The sequence below is a fragment of the Saccostrea cucullata genome, unplaced genomic scaffold (assembly GCF_032062105.1).
Source record: "Saccostrea cucullata isolate Sc308-1 unplaced genomic scaffold, CSIRO_AGI_Scuc_v1 ctg431, whole genome shotgun sequence".
Classification (NCBI taxonomy): Eukaryota; Metazoa; Mollusca; class Bivalvia; order Ostreida; family Ostreidae; genus Saccostrea; species Saccostrea cuccullata.
Window position 1 is genome coordinate 403,275 of NW_026931011.1, and position 20,268 is coordinate 423,542.

Here is a 20,268-nt window from a genome sequence, read left to right on the forward strand (position 1 = left end):
AGTGTAGAAGAGTTCCGATTTTGAGGGGAGATAACTCACTTTTGAAAATGGGGAATAGCATACAACTATGCATTTATTATGTCAATTTATAATTACGTGATGTGAACATATCTTTACGTTATGTCCATTTTTTATGAGATGATGTAAATAATATATTTTAACATCATGTCAATGCTGCATTACATGAAGTAAATACATCCTTTCATTATGTCAGCACTTCATAACTTGAAGTAAAAAATTCATTATGTGAAGTGATAATGTGTTTACATTGTGTTAAAACTTTATTATGTGAAATGAATGCAATAGTAGTGTGGGTTAATGTCATAAAGAATTGACATAATGTAATGGAAGGTTGACACAATGCAATAGTAGTGTTCTGCTATAAGGCAGTGACAGCGTTCAGCAATCCCTATTTCCTTTACCATCTTTAAATTTTGTATGAAAGGTTAAACCACAGGCGTTTGACGTTTTTAGCCTCTCTATTCATAAATAAAAATGCTTTATATTGTCTGTTTATTGTCTGACTTATCATTTGATACTCGTTTTTAGCTCACCTGAGCAGAGGCAAGTTTTTCTGATCAAAATTTCTGTTGTTGTCATTGTAAATTTTCTGGAAAAATTCTCTTGAGCTACTGGGCAAATTTCAATCAAAATTGGCACAGAGTATCCTTGGATGAAGGAGTTTCATTTCTTTTAAATCAAGGGTCTTGATTTGGGTCTCAATATGCAATCAAAATTTTACAATTGATCATACTGGAATTTTTTTTTACTCAAGAACTGCAAAGCTCCTGATGTCAATTGATAAGGAAGCACAAACTGGCTTTGTAGATTCAGGTTTGTTCAAATCAAGCCCCCCCCCCCCTTGGTTAGGGTTGGGCCAAAATGATTTTTACAAAGGAATGGGAACTAATCTGCCAAAGAATTAGTAAAGGGTTAAAGTTACTCCGGTGAGCATTGTCATGGGGGCTGCATTTCATTTCCGGAATTTTGAGCAATTATCAACTTTTCATTTCCGACATTTTTTTGTTTTCATTTCCGACATTTTTCAGATCATAGTACTTTAGTAACAGACTTGAAGACTTACCTATGAAAAATTGAAAGGAATACAAATAATAAATAAATCATTGAAATCAAAGTTCTGAGTTTATTTATAAATTTATCAATGAAACGACTGTGAAAATGGAAAATGCAGGCAACTACCTAAATTAAATTTCGAGTGATTGACTAGATGTTTAAAATAAAGTTCAGTGTGGAGCAGTATAACACATGCGTTTTCAACCGGATTAAACACTCGATTAGAGTATCTCAAGTGTCTTGGACATAAGTTTGGTGCTGTCACTGATATTTATTTTAGTGAACATTAAGTGAGGTGAAAAAGTTGTATGTTCATTGAACTCTTTTTACCTAGAGTAAGTGCTACATGTATCCATATATGTATAATATAGTTTTAATCAATATTTTGCAATAAATAATTGTAAAATTTCATTTTCACTTACTACATGAGGAAAACATGAAATTGCCGCACAGGTAAATTCCGTAAATGAAAACAAAATTATGTCGGGAAATGAAATAAAAAAATGTCAGAAATGCTATGCAGATTTCCGGAAATGAAATGCAGCGGTCATGGGCCTCTTGTTTTAAAGTGTAAACAATCAATGAGAACTTCAGTCACATGACCCATAAACATCAATTAACTATATAAAAAAAAAATATGTATTCATAAATATTAAAATTTTATTTCATGGATATTTTTGGTACATGATACTCATTTACAGATAATTTAAATGCATACTGAAAAACAATCTTTGACCACATTTGAAAGTTTATAAAGCTTTTAGGGCTGGGCAAAAATATCGATATTTCAATATATTGCAATACAATGACAAAAAATATTGTATCGCAATATGATTTTGTAATATTGATATATTGGCAATATGCTTAGATTAAGGAATTTTGTCATTAAATATAAAGTTTGTTATTAAGCCAAATAGTAAGACAGAAGTTGTTTTGAGGGAGCATTTCAGAGCATAACTTAAATGAAATCAACAAGATTTTTTTTCCGTGTTGGTCACTTATCATAGTTATGTACATTCTGCATGTAAATAAGTTAATATAGTAAGAAAATCCCATTTTAATTACAATTAAAAATATTGCAATACATATCGCAATACTGTTTAAAATATCGCAATATATCGCAATACGAAATCTCGGGCCAATACCCAGCCCTAAAAGCTTTGTAATAATAATGTTACTGTCTTCACCAAATCACAGATAAGTAAGACCAAAGACCAAAAACAGACAAATATATATGTGTGCATGCATGTAAATAAAAATTCCTGGCTAATATGGTATAAATATACCTTCAAACATTGATTGTGGCTATTTATTGGTATGAGGATAAATTGCTTCAATGGCAAACATTCAACTTTTAGAAAGCATAAGCACATTGTTAAAGCACTTTCACAGAAATAAAAAAAAAATCACAACATTTAACAATACTTATACAATGGATATTCTCAAGAAGAACTGAATAATACATGTAAATATGTACTATTAAAATGTGAAGGATTTGTATTTCATTATGCTGGCACAAGAATACTGATGACATAAAGTAAATTAACAAAAAATAAAAAAGTAAAATCAAATCATATACAAAACAATAACAGTAATAAAACAGGAAATCATAAAACAATCATATTACATGGAAAGCACTTGTAGACAGAGACAACTCAACCATCAAATATTCTCTATCATTTGCAAATGAGGTAAAGTGTGTAAATCCTTAACAATAAAATACTGTGAAATCGCCTATTTTGTGAGGGGGGATTATTTTTTTGTTGTTTTTGAGGCATGATGAGATCTACATGTTCTAGTGCACCAAGAGATTAAAATATCATATACATAACTACTCAACAATTATTCATCCACAAAATTGAATCTCCAAGAACTCAAAGTTTTTCCTCAATGTGTGATTTTTCAATCATCCATTTTTCAAAGACAATCCAGAAGTTAATAAATACTTAAAATTCAAACCATTTGTGAATGAGTAGGAAAGTTTCTTTTTGGATAAATTATATCATGGAAACATTCTCCCATCAGAGAACCATTTCAAAATCAAAATGTCTTCCTGATAGAAACTGCATGTTGGAGAAGGCCTTTGTGTACAGGATGCCAGAGTTTCTATCAATTAATGCCTGTCAGATTGAAGTTCATCTGATAAACCTTTTATGTTTTTTCTAATTTACAAGCTATTCAGCTAATTCAAGCAATGAGGCTTATGTAATTTGTTAATCTTTTCTTGTCATATGTCAATTTTTTGTCATATGTTGATTTATTATGTCATATGATAGTTTGTTATGTTATCATCACACCTGTTGACTTTTGACCTACATGTACATGTATGATAATTTATATGAAAGTTAAATAGATCTTGGAGTTGTTTTTTGATCAAATCAGCTGTGATTTGTTAATATTTAACATGCAATACATTGATATTAAAGCATACATATATAACCAAATTAATAATATTTCACATAAGGCCTAATCTTTACAAGTACAATTTCACACAAATAATCATTTATATAATTAAAATATCACATGTGAACCATACCAATAATACTAATTATTATTAAACAAAAAACAATAATATGAGATATTCTGTACCATAATTTGAAAGTAGGGGTATACAGAAATGTTGAAAAATAAGAGTGAGAGATTAGCTTGAGTATCATAAAATTTTGATCTTATGTTCCTTGAAGATGTCTGTATATAAATGTTTTAAAATGAATAATGCATTGGCAAATGTTTTGGAATCATTTTAAAAAAAAACTGTGTTTTTATCATATAACACTTTGATGTTTTGACAAGATTTCATTTGTTCTAGTCACATGATCAGCTATATTTGGCAGCAGCTTGAATGGACTCATCCAGGTATTTCATGCCTCTGTATACGTCCAGGAAGGAGCAGTAAAGTGGTGCCGGGGCAATACGGATCACATGAGGTTTTCTCTCGTCGCACTGTAAGCAAAATCATTATACAATTTTAGATCATTTGTTACTGTACCTTTTTGGAAGACATGTACTTACTGAGTTGCTCTTGGCTGACATCAAATTTGTGAAGGATTGTTATCTATCCAAAGCCTAACATTACCATGGGAAACAACTTCTCAAATCTAAATGTTACTTTTAAGTAAGAATTAGTGAAATGTAAATTATTAAAATAATTTACATTTCACTAATTCTTCCTATTCCAGTGATTGGAAAAGGAACAGTTGCTGTTCAATTTAGTTAATTTTTAAAATTACTGTAAATGTTTTATGTTTGGTGTGTAAGATATTTGGCAGAAATTTATTTTTTTAAACAAGTTAGCATTGATTTGATTTAGCGCTATCTGAATATGCTAGATATAAATGTATGATTTACAAGAATTTAGTGAAGTACTTGATTTTTTGGACTCTGCTTTCTGCTAAAATCTCTAAATAGAATACACCGCTAAATGTAATACATTTACATTACTACAGAACTTACCACAACTCCTCTTTTGGTGAGTTCCTCAAACACATGTACTACCGGTATAGAGAAGGACAGGGAGAGCTGTGCCCCCCTCTGGGAGGGGTCTGAAGGGGTAATAATGTCTACGTGGACATGTTTCCAGTCTTCTACATCCTGACCATTCCCATTGTGTGTCCCATTCTGACCGTTCTGTAGCAGTCCCCCATTGTGTGCCCCATTCTGTACCCCATTGTGTTCCCCATTCTGTTGTCCGTACTTCAGATTTATCAGGGTCTCCAGGTAACCAGTTAAAAGTAAGGATTTGGCTCGAAGCTCCTGCATGCTGGTCTTGTTGAAAACCTGTTCAAAGAATCCAATCCTTTTTCATAACAAAGTAATAGGCCTGACTTAAAATTTACTCTTTTCTTATCAAACATATTGAAAAAAAAATACTAATGTCAAGGTCATGACATACCCTCTGGTCAGCATTTGTGTAAAGTATGATTAAAATTCAAACAATAAAACCTTTAAAAAGTTGTAAATGTATCTTTTTCTTTAAATTAAATATTAAAATACTAGGTGCACAACCTCAAAACTCAAAATTATTTGTAAAATGTTAGGAAAAAATGTTAAAGATAACATCTCTGGACCAAAAAAAAGTCTACAGACAAAAATGGTGATTCCAGTTTCACCCATGACATTCATTGGGAATATAATAACTTACTTCTAAACTGGCTTTGATTGATGGAGCCAGAAATCCCGGAGTGTTTGAGAGTCTGTACTGTAGGGCTCCAGAGTATGGGCTCCAGTCTGGGAAATAAAGGCATTATTTTGATCAACTGAAAACTTTTATATTTTCATAAGCATTGGAAATTGAGACCAATTACTGTGGAACACCCTTTGAGAGTATTATGATTTTAGCAAACTGTACTTAAGAATTTAATACATATTCTATTATTTTAAAATTAAGCTCTTAGTATTTGCCAACATACATGTAAATAAAAAGTGCCTGTACATTTATTTGTCAGAAGAGCAGCTTTAATGCTTCTTTGGTACATTTTACTTTTTTTTAACAAATACAATCCTCATAGTTTGGAAGGTTGATGACCCACAACTACTAAGCTATCCGTACTATGACTTTCAAATTCCACAAGTGTGTTCCTTGTGACAAGACCTTTCTTAGATATATACAATTTTGACCTTTGAGTATGACCTATTTCTAAAAAAAAAAAACTTTGACATAACTTTTGAACAGTTCTTGTTTCTCCTGAAAGAAAAAAAACAGTAAAAATCCCACTGAGGTGCAAATTATGCACCAATTTCTCACAAAAAAAGTATACTAGGGGAATTCCGAAAAAGTGCATATTTTATTCAGCCAAATATGGTAATTAAATGCCAATAAAACTTGTTTATCTGTAATCTTCTGGCAGGAGCAAGGGAATGTATTGAGAAAAAACTAAAATGTGTACTTACTGTTGTCCATCAGAAATCTGGACTGTAAATTGTGCCCCCACCATCCTTTGAGTTTGGGGAAATCATTGTCCTTGTGTTTCTCATGAAGGAAAAATCCAGCCAGACTCCCAGCTCCACTGTTTAGGTACTGCAAAATAACATGTCATTTGTGTTGTGGACCAACATTGCTTAGGTACAGTAAAATATCCTAAAATCTGTGTTTTACTAGATAAAATTTATCTACCGATACCTTCCTACAGATTACCTATTGAACAGACACATCAATACAGTATGTGTCAAGTTCACTAAAACTGTTAAGGTTTAAGGTTAAACGCAAATTTCATGATTTTTAAAAGCTTTGACTGGTACAGTACTAAAATATCTCTCTCTCTCTCTCTCTCTCTCATTGTGTATCAATGACCTACTTTGTAAGTGCACCAAGAAGCAAAATCTACACCCCAGTCATGCAGTTTCAGCTCCACATTTCCAGCTGCATGTGCAAGATCCCATCCAACATAACAACCCTACAAAGGAAATGAGTGACAAAATTTGTACTGAAACAAATAAAAATTTAACCTTGTCAAATCTTTGGAAGCTCATGAGAAGAAAAGGTCTGTTGCTATAAAACTTAATATTTTAACAAAACAGCTTTACAATCATATTTGTTTGGATGTTTCTTTGGACATCCTGGAGAATTTTTTCCTCAGTAATAGAATCAAAGTCTCTTTATCCTTCAACTAGCTTAAGTCTTCTGCATATCTTTTTGCACTGTTTCCTGGAAAATCCTGCCATACCTTTTGTTGTCCTGCTTTGGTGATAGTGGGGATATCAAACACCTGTCCCGTGTAGTACTGTGTACCGCTGAGACAAATCACTGCAATGGAGTCCCCTTCCTCCTCAATCTTAGACAGAATATCCTCTGTATGAATAAGTAATTCCCCCTAAAACAAACAAAGTTATAAAATGACTGATACAAGCCAAACTCTTTAAAATAAGTTATTTTTCAATAAAAACAAACAAACAATGATAAATGATTGATAGAAGACATCAATGATGTTCAATATTTTGTAGTTTGATATGGAATTTTTTTCAAGAGTGAGATAACATTTTTATCATTTATATTTTTACAACTGCAAAGAATGAGTAAAACTTTTTATGACATCTTATTCCAGTAGTACAATAAATTCCATATTCAATCTAAAACATTCAATTTTTGTTCAGTTAATCATGATGTATTCTTTGTCTCTGTTGGAGGCTATGACATAATAGCGGAAGATCAAAATGATGCAGAATGAATGCACCCACCTCTCTTGGTTCCATCAATATCATGGCTGTTTTGGGGTCATATCCATGGAGTTCTATCTGACTCTCTACAGCATACTGCAATCATAAACAGCATAATACTATGTCATAGTAACAGAAAAATGCCAAGACATAGTAACAGCATAATACCAAGTAATGATAACAGAATAATACCCAGTCAAAATAACAGAATAATACAAAGCCATAGTAACAGCATAATACCTAGTCATAGTAACAGCATAATACTAGGTCATAGTAACAGCATAATACGAAGTCAGTGTAACAACATAATACCTAGTCATAGTAACAGCATAATACCAAGTCATAGTAACAGCATAATACCAAGTCATAGTAACAGCGTAATACCAAGTCATACCAAGAGATTGTAACAGCATAATACCAAGTCATAGTAACAGCATGATACCGAGTCATAGTAACAGCATAATGCCAAGTCATAGTAACAACATAATGCCAAGTCATAGTAACAACATAATGCCAAGTCATAGTAACAGCATAATACCAAGTCATAGTAACAGCATAATACCTTCTCATACCTTAGTCATAAGTGCCAAATCTTAGTAACGTCATAGTCGTAAGTGCCAAACTTAGTAACACCATAATACCGAGTCATAGTAACAACATAATGCCAAGTCAGTGTAACAACATAATACCTTGTAATAGTAACAGAAAAATACCAAGCCATAGTAACAGCATAATGCCAAGTCATAGTAACAACATTATATCAAGAATCTTTGAGGTATCAATTCTGAAATGAGTCAAAGGGTTTCTATGGTAAGAAAACACTTTCCTATTATTCAAACAGTATGAAAGTTAATACATGTAATCCTTTCATTTAACATTCATTGACTTTTTGCTTAAAGGAAAAAAAAATCCTTTATTGTATGGTGTGCATAAAAGAGACACCACTCAAATAACTTACAAATCGGTCCACTTTAGTAGTTTTTTTTCTGAACTTGGTAAGGACTACAAAAATGGTAGAACCCAGAACTTACATGATCTGAAGGAAAAGCTTTGCTTTCTATCAGGATTTTGTATCTTGTAGGTGTTGGCCGATAAAATGAAATCTGCAATATCAAACCTTCAAATCATAAACTGATTATTGTCCCGATCACAAATGTAAATAAGGGTAATTAAAAAATATTTCATTTGTGTTATGACAAAGTTTGACATAAAATTTCTACAGTTATATTGAATGAGTACAAAAATGTCATATGTAAATGGTGATATGAAACACAAGTGCAAAAAAGCCATACCAGTTGTAAGTGGAGGTTAACTGTCAGTCCATTCATAACAGCAATTTCCTCTTTCTTAGCTCCTATTCATCATAAATTGTAATGTATAATCATGTATAATGATATTTTGACACTATACATGTAGCAATGTAATTAATCTTATGTAAATTTTTCACATTACACTTAAACAGATCGAATACATGTACATATTTATATGCAAGTGTTTATTATGACCAAATTTATTTCATATTGAATATAATTTTGAAAACAAATATTCACAGTGGTAAAAAGTGTCTCTGATGAGAATGTAGCTCATAATAATAATAAAAGGAAGTTTCACCTGCAGTTCATATTGCATACTGCTTGCATATTACAATGACTAAAAACGAACAAGCTATTTTCAAGAAGTTTTTTTTTTAATTTCCTATATATAAATTTGATCTCATGTTGTGAATTCAACAAACCCAGTTGGCCACAATTTCTGCAAGATGCAGAAGGCCTTCATATTTAGTTTCATCTAAACTGGCCCAGTGATGCATAAGATTTTTTAGATCATATACCTAAACACTTAATCCCATTTACCCAACGACGATTTGATGTAAGTTTGGTCATTGTTCTTGTGGTTCTGAAGAATTTAAGAATTCGAAAAGTTTATCACAAGGACAGACCATGATGGACAACAGATAATTTTCAGTCATAAGACATATAAAAGCTCAGGTGAGCTGCTAGTGTGACCAAGGGTAAAGTTTTGCTTGTCAAATCACTTCCCTTTTTCTTTTATCATACTAATATACTTCCATCTACTCTGGAAATTAAAAATATGCAAACAAATATTTTTTTAATGAACAATTTCTGTAATTTTGAAGCCTTACCCACAATTTTCCCCATGTCTTCACAGAAGAACTCATCACAGACTGCCCAGGGTAGGTCTCCCGAGGTATGACCCTCAACTCCCCTGTCAACAGAAACATACACGTTTAAATTCTGTACTCAGAAACCTGAAAAAAATCATAACATTTGCAATTAAAGAGGCACTAACATTTGAATAAAGCTACATCAGTCTGAGAATCATATATCTTTGGACCAATTGCCAAGTATTGGATACTCTACTACGGCAAGAATTATTTACTCCAGAAAACAATGACCTTGAACTTGCAAATCTTAATCACCTTCAGATAAGGGACAGGATACACCCTTTTGTCAAAAATAATCTTGTATTCATACATTATCAATAATGTGCTTTTCATGTCATATTTCTCAGTTGTCTTCTGAATAATAACCAAACTCTTCTAAGTTATAAATTTTTTTATCGGTACATTATATCAGGTCTTCTTTGTGTAAAGTATTAATGAAACCTTGTTCTGATAATTAAAGTGACAGAGATAAGGAATCTGATGTACCTTATAAGTACATGTGTATATAAACCAGAACTAATGGGTACCATTCAGTTTTTATTCTTTTCTTTCTATGCCAAATACATTATATAGATTTTTTTAAATCCAATAATTGAATTATACATTCATAAATCAATTCAAGTTACATTCATTGGTCATGGTTCAGTTATTATTGGAACATATATAATTTATAAAAGCATCATAATAATCTAAGTCCGTATATTTAATACACTTCATAAAAGTGAACAAGGAAGCAGTATTCAAAATGCATCAGCAGTGAATTAAAGTGATAAAACAATGATTTAATTGTAATTTATATCTGACAACACAAATAAGGATGTAGGAGTTCTATATAGACACAGAGATGCCTTATACAAAATAGTTATATAAACCGGCAGTGACCTTGTATAAAACTTGGATCACATGATGATCATTTCACCATTATTCAACCAAAAAAAAAGCTTTGCTTGAACAACCCCAGTGGGCCCTAGGGGTGTCAGTCAGGTAGAAATTTTCACCTGAGGTCAGTGCGTTTACCTGTAAAACCATGAGGTCAATAAACGCAGTCAGGAAAATCAACAGAGATTCCCCCGTCAGCCAAAGACTGATTTCCTATAACAAGGGAGATTTATGTGTTTAACTGATCTCTAATATGCATTACTTAACCTACAGAGCTTCAAGCTGTGGAAAAAGAACCTCTGAATTCAACAATTTCCCTGCTTACGTAAGTACAAATATTGATAAATTGCTTAATCTTACTAAAAAGTATTTGCTCTACCAATAATTTCATTCAAGTGTAGTACTTGTAAGTGTAATACTTACTGGAAAAAGTTATTTTTATCAAAATATAAGTATAAAGTATTTAAAATATGTGTTATGTTCTGTTGGTCATAAAACAGAAATTTAATGTTCTGAATGTGTTTAAAGAAAGGTCAGTTGGACTATCTTTGAAAAAAAGACTTGACCCAAAATAAATGTAGATTATACTTGGTTAAATTTCAATCTGTTTGCCATGGGGTGACAAAAAAAGAACTATCGGTTTAGTTTATCTTACATAGACCTTTGTACATAGCTATACCCATAAAACTCTCAAGGGATGTACTGCATAATGCATGAAGATTTTTTTTCGCTCTTTAACATTTGTACTTTTAATTTAACCAATACATTTAACTTCAACCAAATAATATTATATATAGTCAAAAAAGTGCAAAATTTTGAATCTTTTCACTCTGATTTTTGCTGTCTTTGCAATTGATGAAGTACATGTATTTTTAAACCTATACAGCCCACACCTTTTATCTTATTCCAAATATCCACCTGAAACTTTGTTATTTTTTCCTTGAACTAGCATCAACTTCTTTCTATGTAAAATCTAAATATCAGCTGAATCATTGGTTATTAATGTTGAAATTGCTTATAAATTATTCATACCCTTCCAGCTTAATCAAGAAGCATTGAACTGTGCATTTCTGCTCTAAATCATACATGCACAATAAATTTTACTTTGGAAGGAACTGGAGATATTAACACCATTGTAGACTGGTATAGTTTGTAACTGATTTAGAATTCTCTTTAATCCATTACTTTGCTGCAATTTTATATGAAAGTTTCCTATAAAAAAATCATTTTTTCATCTAAGCAATGTATATATTACAATGTGTCAGGAATACCTTCTCAGAAATATTTTAATCATTTCTTTGTAGCTTTCTCATACACATTACACCTTAATTGCGCTCTGGTAGCAACTTTAGTGTACCCACTTTACACATATGACAGATTTAAAAAAAATTTCTGACTTTTGCTAAATGAATATACTAGTATATAAATTCTGTGTATTATAGTTGAGAATAACTGAAAACTTTCACCTACAAAAACCTCTGTCAACTGCAGTACAGAGAAGTTGGCAATGGTTTTCAAGGAGCGAAAATTTAAATGTTACCCTCAAACTATAATGCAGTTTTATTATGCTATATATATATATACTGTATGTTTTATACAAATAAAAATCAAATTGAAGAGCAGGCGCAGAGATTCTGCATATTTTTTTTTAAATATCACCCCTTGTCAAGCAATGTTGATGTTTTCTGAGTTCTAGCTATTGCACTAGTGGACATAGTTTCATTATTCAGAGAGTAGCAGTGTTTTATAACAAATCAAATGATAAGAAAGAATAATTTTCAAACTAGCATGGTTAACTAAAGTCTTTGCACAATTTCTAGATTTCCCAGAATTTGCAGATTCTGCCTCTTAAATCATTCAGATCATTCTTTATGTATTAGAAATATGTTTTATTTCAAAATTTGCTCTTTTACACTAAGCTCTTTATTTGACATTAGAATTTGACCCTTTTGCTCAGGTAAATGTGATGTCATAAAAACAAACAATAGAAAACATGCCTGTCCCTCACACGTAGCTAGCACGTGAAAGCCTTGAACTGTAGCGAATGTTAACCTGTCAGAATCTGACATAGTTTATTTGTATCATGCATATAAAAAAGCTAGCACACATTCATTTAACAGACATTTGAACATAAATTAATATAAACTTTTCAAAAATTAGTTCAGCTTTTTCTTTGGCTTAAGTTATTCCAAAGAACCACGAACGATAGCATTGTTCTCCCGCCTACCTCTAAGTCAATTCTCAAAATTTAACATATTCGAATGATTTTCAATATTTTTATAGATATTTATATGAATTTTCATAAAACGTTACTTATTTGGGATACTAAAGAGAGATAACTCTATAATTTTGGTTAAACTTGTGTTTTTCACTATAGAAATCAACGGAAAATGGAAAATATTTTTAAAACATCTTTCCCCCCCGTGAAACAAAAATTCCTTTTTACAGGTAATATGGACTGTCAATTTACAAATTCATGCCAAAGCTTTTTGTGTTTCACGGGGGGGAACACATGTTTATAGACAAAAAACGAAAAAAATGCTGATTTTTCACCAATTTTAAAGCTATTTACAACTAAATAATTGTATTTTATTTATTTATATATGTTTTATTTATTTGCATAAAACATAAGAAAAGATATGAGATACATTTTATGATATTTAAGACTATTTCAAAATATGGCGATTCTTGAAAGTTCGATTTCACCAGAAAATATCGCCTACCCCCCTTTTTTCAAGAGCTGGAATTAATGATTATTTACTATCTAGCGCTGGAAATAAAATGATCAATCAATTACCATAGAACTGTTCCTTGTATTGAAGAAAGATTTAATGGCTATATAAATTGCCATTAAAATTGAATTTAATGGGTGCAAAATGTAGGCGGGAATCAAGAGTTAGAGTTCGTAGTTCTTTAATGTGCAGAGTTTTTAAATGCACTGAATATCATGCATCTTTATATAAATATGATGGGTCAAGCATAATCGAGATTATGTCCCCTTCCCCACTCCAAACAAATCATACCTATGGCACAGGCACAAAACGATATGAACAATATATGACAGATAATTTGAACATAAATTCACATAAATTTTTATATTAAATTGATTGGAATTTTAAAACAAAATCTTTAAAAATTGAAAAAGCTTTCTTTTTTTTTTTATTCTGCAAGAACAATCTGACTCAAACTTTAAAAATACCAGTAAGGACATGTACCAAAACCTCCCTCATGTTTTATTAATAGAGTCATTTTATTCTATTTCAAGAGAGGTCAAAATTTATCCTATGTCAGATTTTACATGGAAACACTACACTATACCAAACTACATTATAGTATGCATCTAATTTAGCATTTAAAAATATCTCTTCACAGCTGTAGGCAGTTGAAAGTTTTTAGAAAAATTTGACATTTACCATTCATACACACATGTATACGGGAAGGATAAAAGATTTTCAGCTGTAAAATTACTCCATTCTAATGTTTAATGACCCTTTCTTTAAAATTTTACATAAAAAAATATAAATTCAAAACACTGATTATCAGCAAAGCCTTAATAGATTCCAATGGGATACATACTACTGAACCCTGGATGGAGTATTCATTTTCTAAATTTTTAAAATTATTATTAAATTAATATCTAAATCACCTAATTAGGAGAGATTTCGCACAATTAATTAACTTTTCAGTTTTTTTCTATTGTTTTTTTTTTTTTTTTTTTTTTTTGAAATCTGCATTTTGGAAATATTAAGGCATTTTTAGAAATGGTCAAATAATAACCCAGTGATGTACATTTTTCTTTCTTAATTGTTTATAAAACAAATCAATATCAAAATATCATCTTAACATTAGGGTAGAGGATATCTTTAATACCATACTGTGTGTTGATAACTTATTAAATAAATTCACATCACCAATGGCTAATATCAACCACAGGAGTTTGTGTACCTATCAATTTTACCGAAATTTTCAGTAAATAAAAAAAATATGTAATACCAATACGTGAACTCCTGTGTATAATCAACTAAACTTGGCAAAAAATATCCCAAGGTGAATAGATTCAACTTTCTTAAATTAAAGGGTCATGGTTCTTTCCTGGGCAGATATGAAGAAAAAGGAACTCTGGATTGCTTATATTTGGAGACTGATGGTTCCATTCCTAATTTCAACACTATTTCAACACCATGGGCCATAATGCTCACCTGATTAACTTTGAACCTGTAGTTCGGCTTTTCTGGCCCAGTGATTCTTGAGAAGAAGTTTTTTAATGACCTCACCCTGTTTCTGTCTTTTTTAAATTATCCCTCCTTGTAAAGGGGCTTGTTCCTTCAATTTAACATTTTAAACTCAAAATTTAGCGCAATCACTGGGCATTCAGTTATTGATGTATGCATGAATTAGCACTACACACTTCCAAGATGTATATTGTATTTATAAATTATTTTTTAGTGGTATTCATAAATTAGTCCAGGATTGTCTGCGCCGAAGCTGAAAAATATGAAGTCCGCTTTTTTAAGTACACGTACAGAATATCCGTCAATGTGAGTGTAAATTTAATATTTTGCTTATTCTGTCCAGTCCTTGTAACGTCAAAATATAGTTCAAGACAACATTCTAACATCTCTGTCTGTGATGTGGTGTATCAAATGTTGATGCTCTCCAAACATTTTCTGAGTAAAAATATTTGGAATGTAAATATGCCTTTTGCAGAATCATGTTTTACTGGATACATTTTACCCATATAAAAAGGTAACTAAATTAATGCATTTTTTGAAAAGTAAAACTTGCATAACATAATTTAGTAATTTTATTTATTTAATATTTCAAATTCATCAAAATTAAAAGAAAAGCTAAATATGCAATTTTTTTCAAAATGCAATATGCTTTTAACAATCACAAAGTAAAATACTCACCTTTTTTCCCACTTGTTAACCTCGACAAGTGTGTATTCTCGGAACTTTTTTGGACAGAGTCCGAGGGAATTTCCACAGAAATATACACAGTCTTCCTCTGGGTCCACAAGGCTTAAATCGGCTGGAGAAAAAGAAAAATCAGCTAAAGAAAAAGAAAAATCAGCTCAAGAAAAACAAATATCAGCTAAAGCATAAAAACATTAAGGGTCTAAAAATAATAATCTTATACTCCACACATACTTTAATTAAAAGTCAAATTTTATTTATTTTTTTTTTTGGGGGGGGGGGGGAAGCATTTGATTCTTACAGCTTATCAGTGTGTTTCTTCATCACCCTTGTGTTTTAAATTCTGATTCTGTTTAGAAGACCCCTCATACAACTCCAACTGCTTGAAAAAATGAGGGGGTTGGGTTGGGGGGGCTACTCTACGGAATCCCTTTCCCCTCAACAAGTATTTCAATAATTGCTAAAAGGAAATTCAAGACACTAGCCCTGTAGGCTAAGTTAAAGTCTATCTCTGATATATTCCTATTAAATGTGACATGAAAAGTTTATCAAATTAACTTTATCAAAAAAAAAATGAATAAATAAAAGAAATTAATATCAGAAGGACAAATAAACATCTATATAATAATAAGAAAATGTTTACTCTTTGGTAAGTCCTTCATCTTTGGATAACAAAAGTCCTCCCTAAGGTGCCTCAATGAGTCAATACTGTCCATGTACTCCGCGAACTTCCTGTCCGTTAATTTAAGTCCCTGGTCGGCGGCAATCTTCTCCAAACTGTCCCTAGGGTGGGGCATCTTAATTCCATTCAGCATCTTTTTGGAACTTGGAACTTCTGTGCCATTCATTAAATTTCCTGGTCTTTCATTTAGAACTTGGGCCATGCTTGTCTATAAAAAAAGTCATAACACATGAGTGCCATCAATATCATGTATAGGTCAAGGATTTGAAAAAGGGGAGCAGGATTGATTTTTTGATGCAATAATCAACTAGATTTGTGATCACACAACATCTAACATTGAAAAATTTCACTTAATTTTTAAAATAGCCTCTTCAAATGGAAAAATCTCCCTCTTCTCTTCAAAATTATTGAAAAACTCTTGATTACTGTAAAACTTAGTTTGCAATGATACACTCATAAATACTCATGTAATATGTCATTAATGATAACTTTTCTCTGTTTTTAAATTAGTTGAGCTACTGTCTGGCCAAGAATTATCAAGTAAAGACCTACATTGTCATGATTTTTTGTGCAGGGAATTTATTAGGGGAAAGGAGCTTTGCAATGATTAATTTTTCTTTTTGTTCCATTGGTGCTCTCAAACAACAAATTCAAGTAACTAAAGACAATTTACAATGATACAATGAAGACTTTCTCAAAATTTGGACAAATTCAGTTAGCTAAAAAGATTATCATTTTTGCAGAATGCATCAACTCTTTGGAATATGGGCCATATCTGAACCTACTTGTGGAATTTTAAGTAAATCTTAATAATTCAATTAATAAGAGAGTTCATTGTATCATCAGATTTTGTCAATTGATGCATCTTATGGTATAAAAGTCACAATAAACTGCTTTTTTTAATAGGAATTTTAAGCCTTTATCTGAAATGAACCATTAAACTTTGTGGTGCTGCATCTTGGATTCTCATAGCTAGTCTGTTAACCACGATGTAGGTCACGATGACCTGTTTTTGAATTTCCAAGGCTTTATCTAAGAACTAAGAGTTTTAAAATAGAAGTGATAGATTACACATCTTCAGGATATACATACCGAAATGCAGAGAGTTGAAATTCAAATCTGCAGTCCTAAATCAAGTTTTCCCTACATTGGACACTGAAGTCCACAATATTGTTAGGAGAATGTGCCTAGATAGCCTACAAAAATCTCTGGATGCATAAGGCCCCTTGTGGACCAACACATGTACAAAATCTCAACTGATTTATAAAAGTACATGTAATAGGCCCCTGGACCTTGGCAGTCACCTGAGTAATATGTTTCTCTTGATATGACTTACTCAACCCTATCTGGTACTTTGACTGATTACGGGTTTTAAGGCTTTCATATACTTCAATCATGTGCATTCCTTGGGGCAAGAACTACCTTTGGGAACCATCATATTTAATTAACTAATTGACCTTGACCTTGGAGTTTGACCTACTTTTGCATATTGCCACTCTATAGCCTTTAGAGAGTTAATATCAATTGAGACAATTCAGATCTTTTATTAGACCTGCATGCAAAGGATAACAGCAGCTAGGCAAGAAAAAAGTGTTGGCCAGACTTGGACTCGAACCAACAATCTCCTGGTCTACCACTGTATGAGAAACCAACATGATGAACCCAAGGCTCTAGCTGTTACATGCTTTTCTCCTTTTCCTTGCAGTTTCATTTCTACATGAAAACCTCATGTAGGTATATAAAGACACTTCTTAAAACTCCCTGTGGGATTTGTTGTTGGGCACCAAACATAAGAGGTGAGGAAATATAAAGTATCAATAGACCAGAATTTGAGCATAGGACCACTCTTAATTCTGTAGGTGCTTGACCTATGAGCTAACAGCTAATGTACCCAATCAGCATCAAATTAGATATTTTCATATCTTCTGGCTCAGGGGTCATAAAACTTAGATGTGCTCACTTGAACTTGGTCTCACTTATACAAAAAGAAATTATATATAATATAGTGGCATAGTGAGTTTGAGAACTAAAATAAGTCCATCCAAGATCAATTGCCCCACAGCCTATATAGTGACTCGATCACATCATTCACCTGTCTGACTTTACAGTGATCCATGGATGGAGGAATGTAGCAGTAACAGAAGTTAATTTGTCACTAATATAGCTCAGCTCAGAGAGATCCTGTATAAGTTGGGGGAGGGGGGAGGGGGGAGGGGAGAAAGAGTCTTAGCCTGGTCCCCTGGCTCATCCTTGCCAAGGCAGGAGAGCCAGGTGGATTACATTATATGCTTTCCTTTGATTGGTCAGAACAATGCGCGCTAAATCGTGGGTTTTTGAGCCGTTGCCGTTAACCACGGAAATAAATATCGACGTAACAATGACACATTACGTCGACAACGTAGAAAAATACGACGTCACAATGAACGTCTTTACCGGAAGCGCAGCCATATTCAACGTCACAATGGGCTAAGATTCAGGGCAGATTCGCCCTAAATCCATTGTACTCCACCTGGCCCTAGTGATGCGGAGTATACAAAGCAAAACAGGGACAGGGAACCAGGCTAAAAGAGTCTCTGATAAGTCGATCATCTCAATAAGACTCAATTTCCCTCTTCCTGTTACTTATTTTACTCATTAGACAAAATTGAGCATATATTGGCTATTTCTCATTTTCTACTTCTGATCAGGTACTTGATCCTTCCATAAGTATATTGTAGACCAAACTGCAGATTATTTATATTATACTGGCCCTTTACATCATAATATTATAACCACAACATTGTTAATTGACGACGTTTTCCCAGTTGTTTACCTCATGACAAACCCTTTCTTTTGACATTTTCGTAAATAGAACTTTAAACAAAATTAAATTTACACAGCTGATGAATAGAATTATATATCCTTATATCCATCTCCCAAACTGACCCCTACCTATATCGTAGGTCCATTACCTTAAATTCTATGACCGTCCTGTTTTTCTCTTCGTTATAGATTTAAAGGTGTGTGACAATCGCGCAATCTGATTGGCTAACAACTCGGACCCTGGGCAACTTTTTCTGCTTTATATTAACTTAAGTTATGATATACATAAACATAACAAGGAGTAATAAACATTGTTTTCACAAATACCTTTCAGATATCAAATCAAAATAGAATTCAGTCAACAGGTCTAATAATGCATGTTCTGCAACCTTGACATTCTTGGGGTAAGCCGATCCCGATCAAAAATATGTCTTCATTGATAGAAGAGCTAAATTATTTATAAACATTGAAAGTGAATTTTTCCTACTTCTAATGTCGGGGATTTCCATGATTTATTGGATAGCACAAATTAAACATGTTTAAAAGACACATGATATTCTTTTAATTTGAAAAAATTGAGATAACCAAGATAAGATAATTATTCTTCCACTGGTACCTAATTCATAAAAATAAATTTAAATTATAAAAAGTAATTAAATATATTTTCAATTGAATTTTACTGCGGTATATTATATCTAACACAGTAGGTAGAGAGGAGAACGTACAATTTGATAAATTAGTGTTTTGTTATAAAGAATTGGAGATTGATCTCTGGCAATGTTAATTGTTAACAATTATACCCTTACATACGAATACAACTGTTTTAGTATCTTTTTATACATTAATTACAATCAATTGTCCAACATAGTGTTTTTCTTCATTTTTTGAATCCAGTTCTATAGTTTTTAACAAATCAAATGTTGCCCCCCCCAATACTCAGTCAATAAATGTATATGTAGATGTATAAATTTACAGACTATAAAATGGATATATAGTAGCAAAAATACTATCAGATAGATTAAAATATGTCCTGTCTAACTTAAAACTCCCGGTCAAAAGGGTTTTGCAAGGAAGAAATATCAGTGATGTCAAATATATACTACATAGATTTTGCGGATAAGGAGAAATTTAGAAAATATAACTTATAATATGGAAAGACATTCTTTATATCTATCAGCTCCTTATCTTCGAAACACAGTCACAGACACCTGGCGAACGGATGGTGTAAAAAAAAGTGTTTCTTACCTTCAGTATTTTTATATACCGTATAGACACAATCTCTAAGTCTTAACCAAAACGGAAAATGATATCAGATATTGAAATATAAGAATGATAGACTAGGAAATCATGTATTTTTGATAAATTTTTTGTCTAATAAAAATTCTCAGAAGCGGGGGTGGGGGTGGGGGGGTGGGGGGTGGGGTGGGGTACACCATCCATTCGTCTGTTGTCTGTGCACATAATAAGTCAAGAAAACAACCGCATATCAATTTATAACCACAATTCTCTCTCTCTCTATCTCCCCTATCAGACATACATATAACTCTTTATCTTGTGTTCAAGGTAAACATTCCAAC

At 32.1% G+C, this 20,268-nt stretch overlaps 1 protein-coding gene across 2 annotated transcripts; it reads right to left on the minus strand.

The window, feature by feature from the left end:
- Nucleotides 1-1,716: 1,716 nt before the first annotated feature.
- Nucleotides 1,717-19,088, minus strand: LOC134231040 (kynureninase-like). Of its 2 annotated transcripts, none has more exons than XM_062712943.1 (13): nucleotides 19,019-19,088; nucleotides 15,851-16,097; nucleotides 15,202-15,322; nucleotides 9,371-9,453; nucleotides 8,520-8,581; nucleotides 8,259-8,330; nucleotides 7,249-7,323; nucleotides 6,738-6,884; nucleotides 6,369-6,467; nucleotides 5,965-6,091; nucleotides 5,216-5,301; nucleotides 4,528-4,851; nucleotides 1,717-4,017 (listed from the first exon to the last, which is right to left on the minus strand). In XM_062712943.1, exons 2-13 carry the CDS (start codon nucleotides 16,089-16,091, stop codon nucleotides 3,892-3,894), a joined length of 1,563 nt encoding a protein of 520 aa, XP_062568927.1. In that variant the 5' UTR covers nucleotides 16,092-16,097; nucleotides 19,019-19,088; the 3' UTR covers nucleotides 1,717-3,891. The 2 variants fall into 2 exon arrangements, with proteins under 2 accessions (XP_062568927.1, XP_062568926.1); XM_062712942.1 differs by lacking the exon at nucleotides 19,019-19,088 and adding an exon at nucleotides 18,841-18,965.
- Between the last annotated feature and the right edge of the window lie 1,180 nt (nucleotides 19,089-20,268).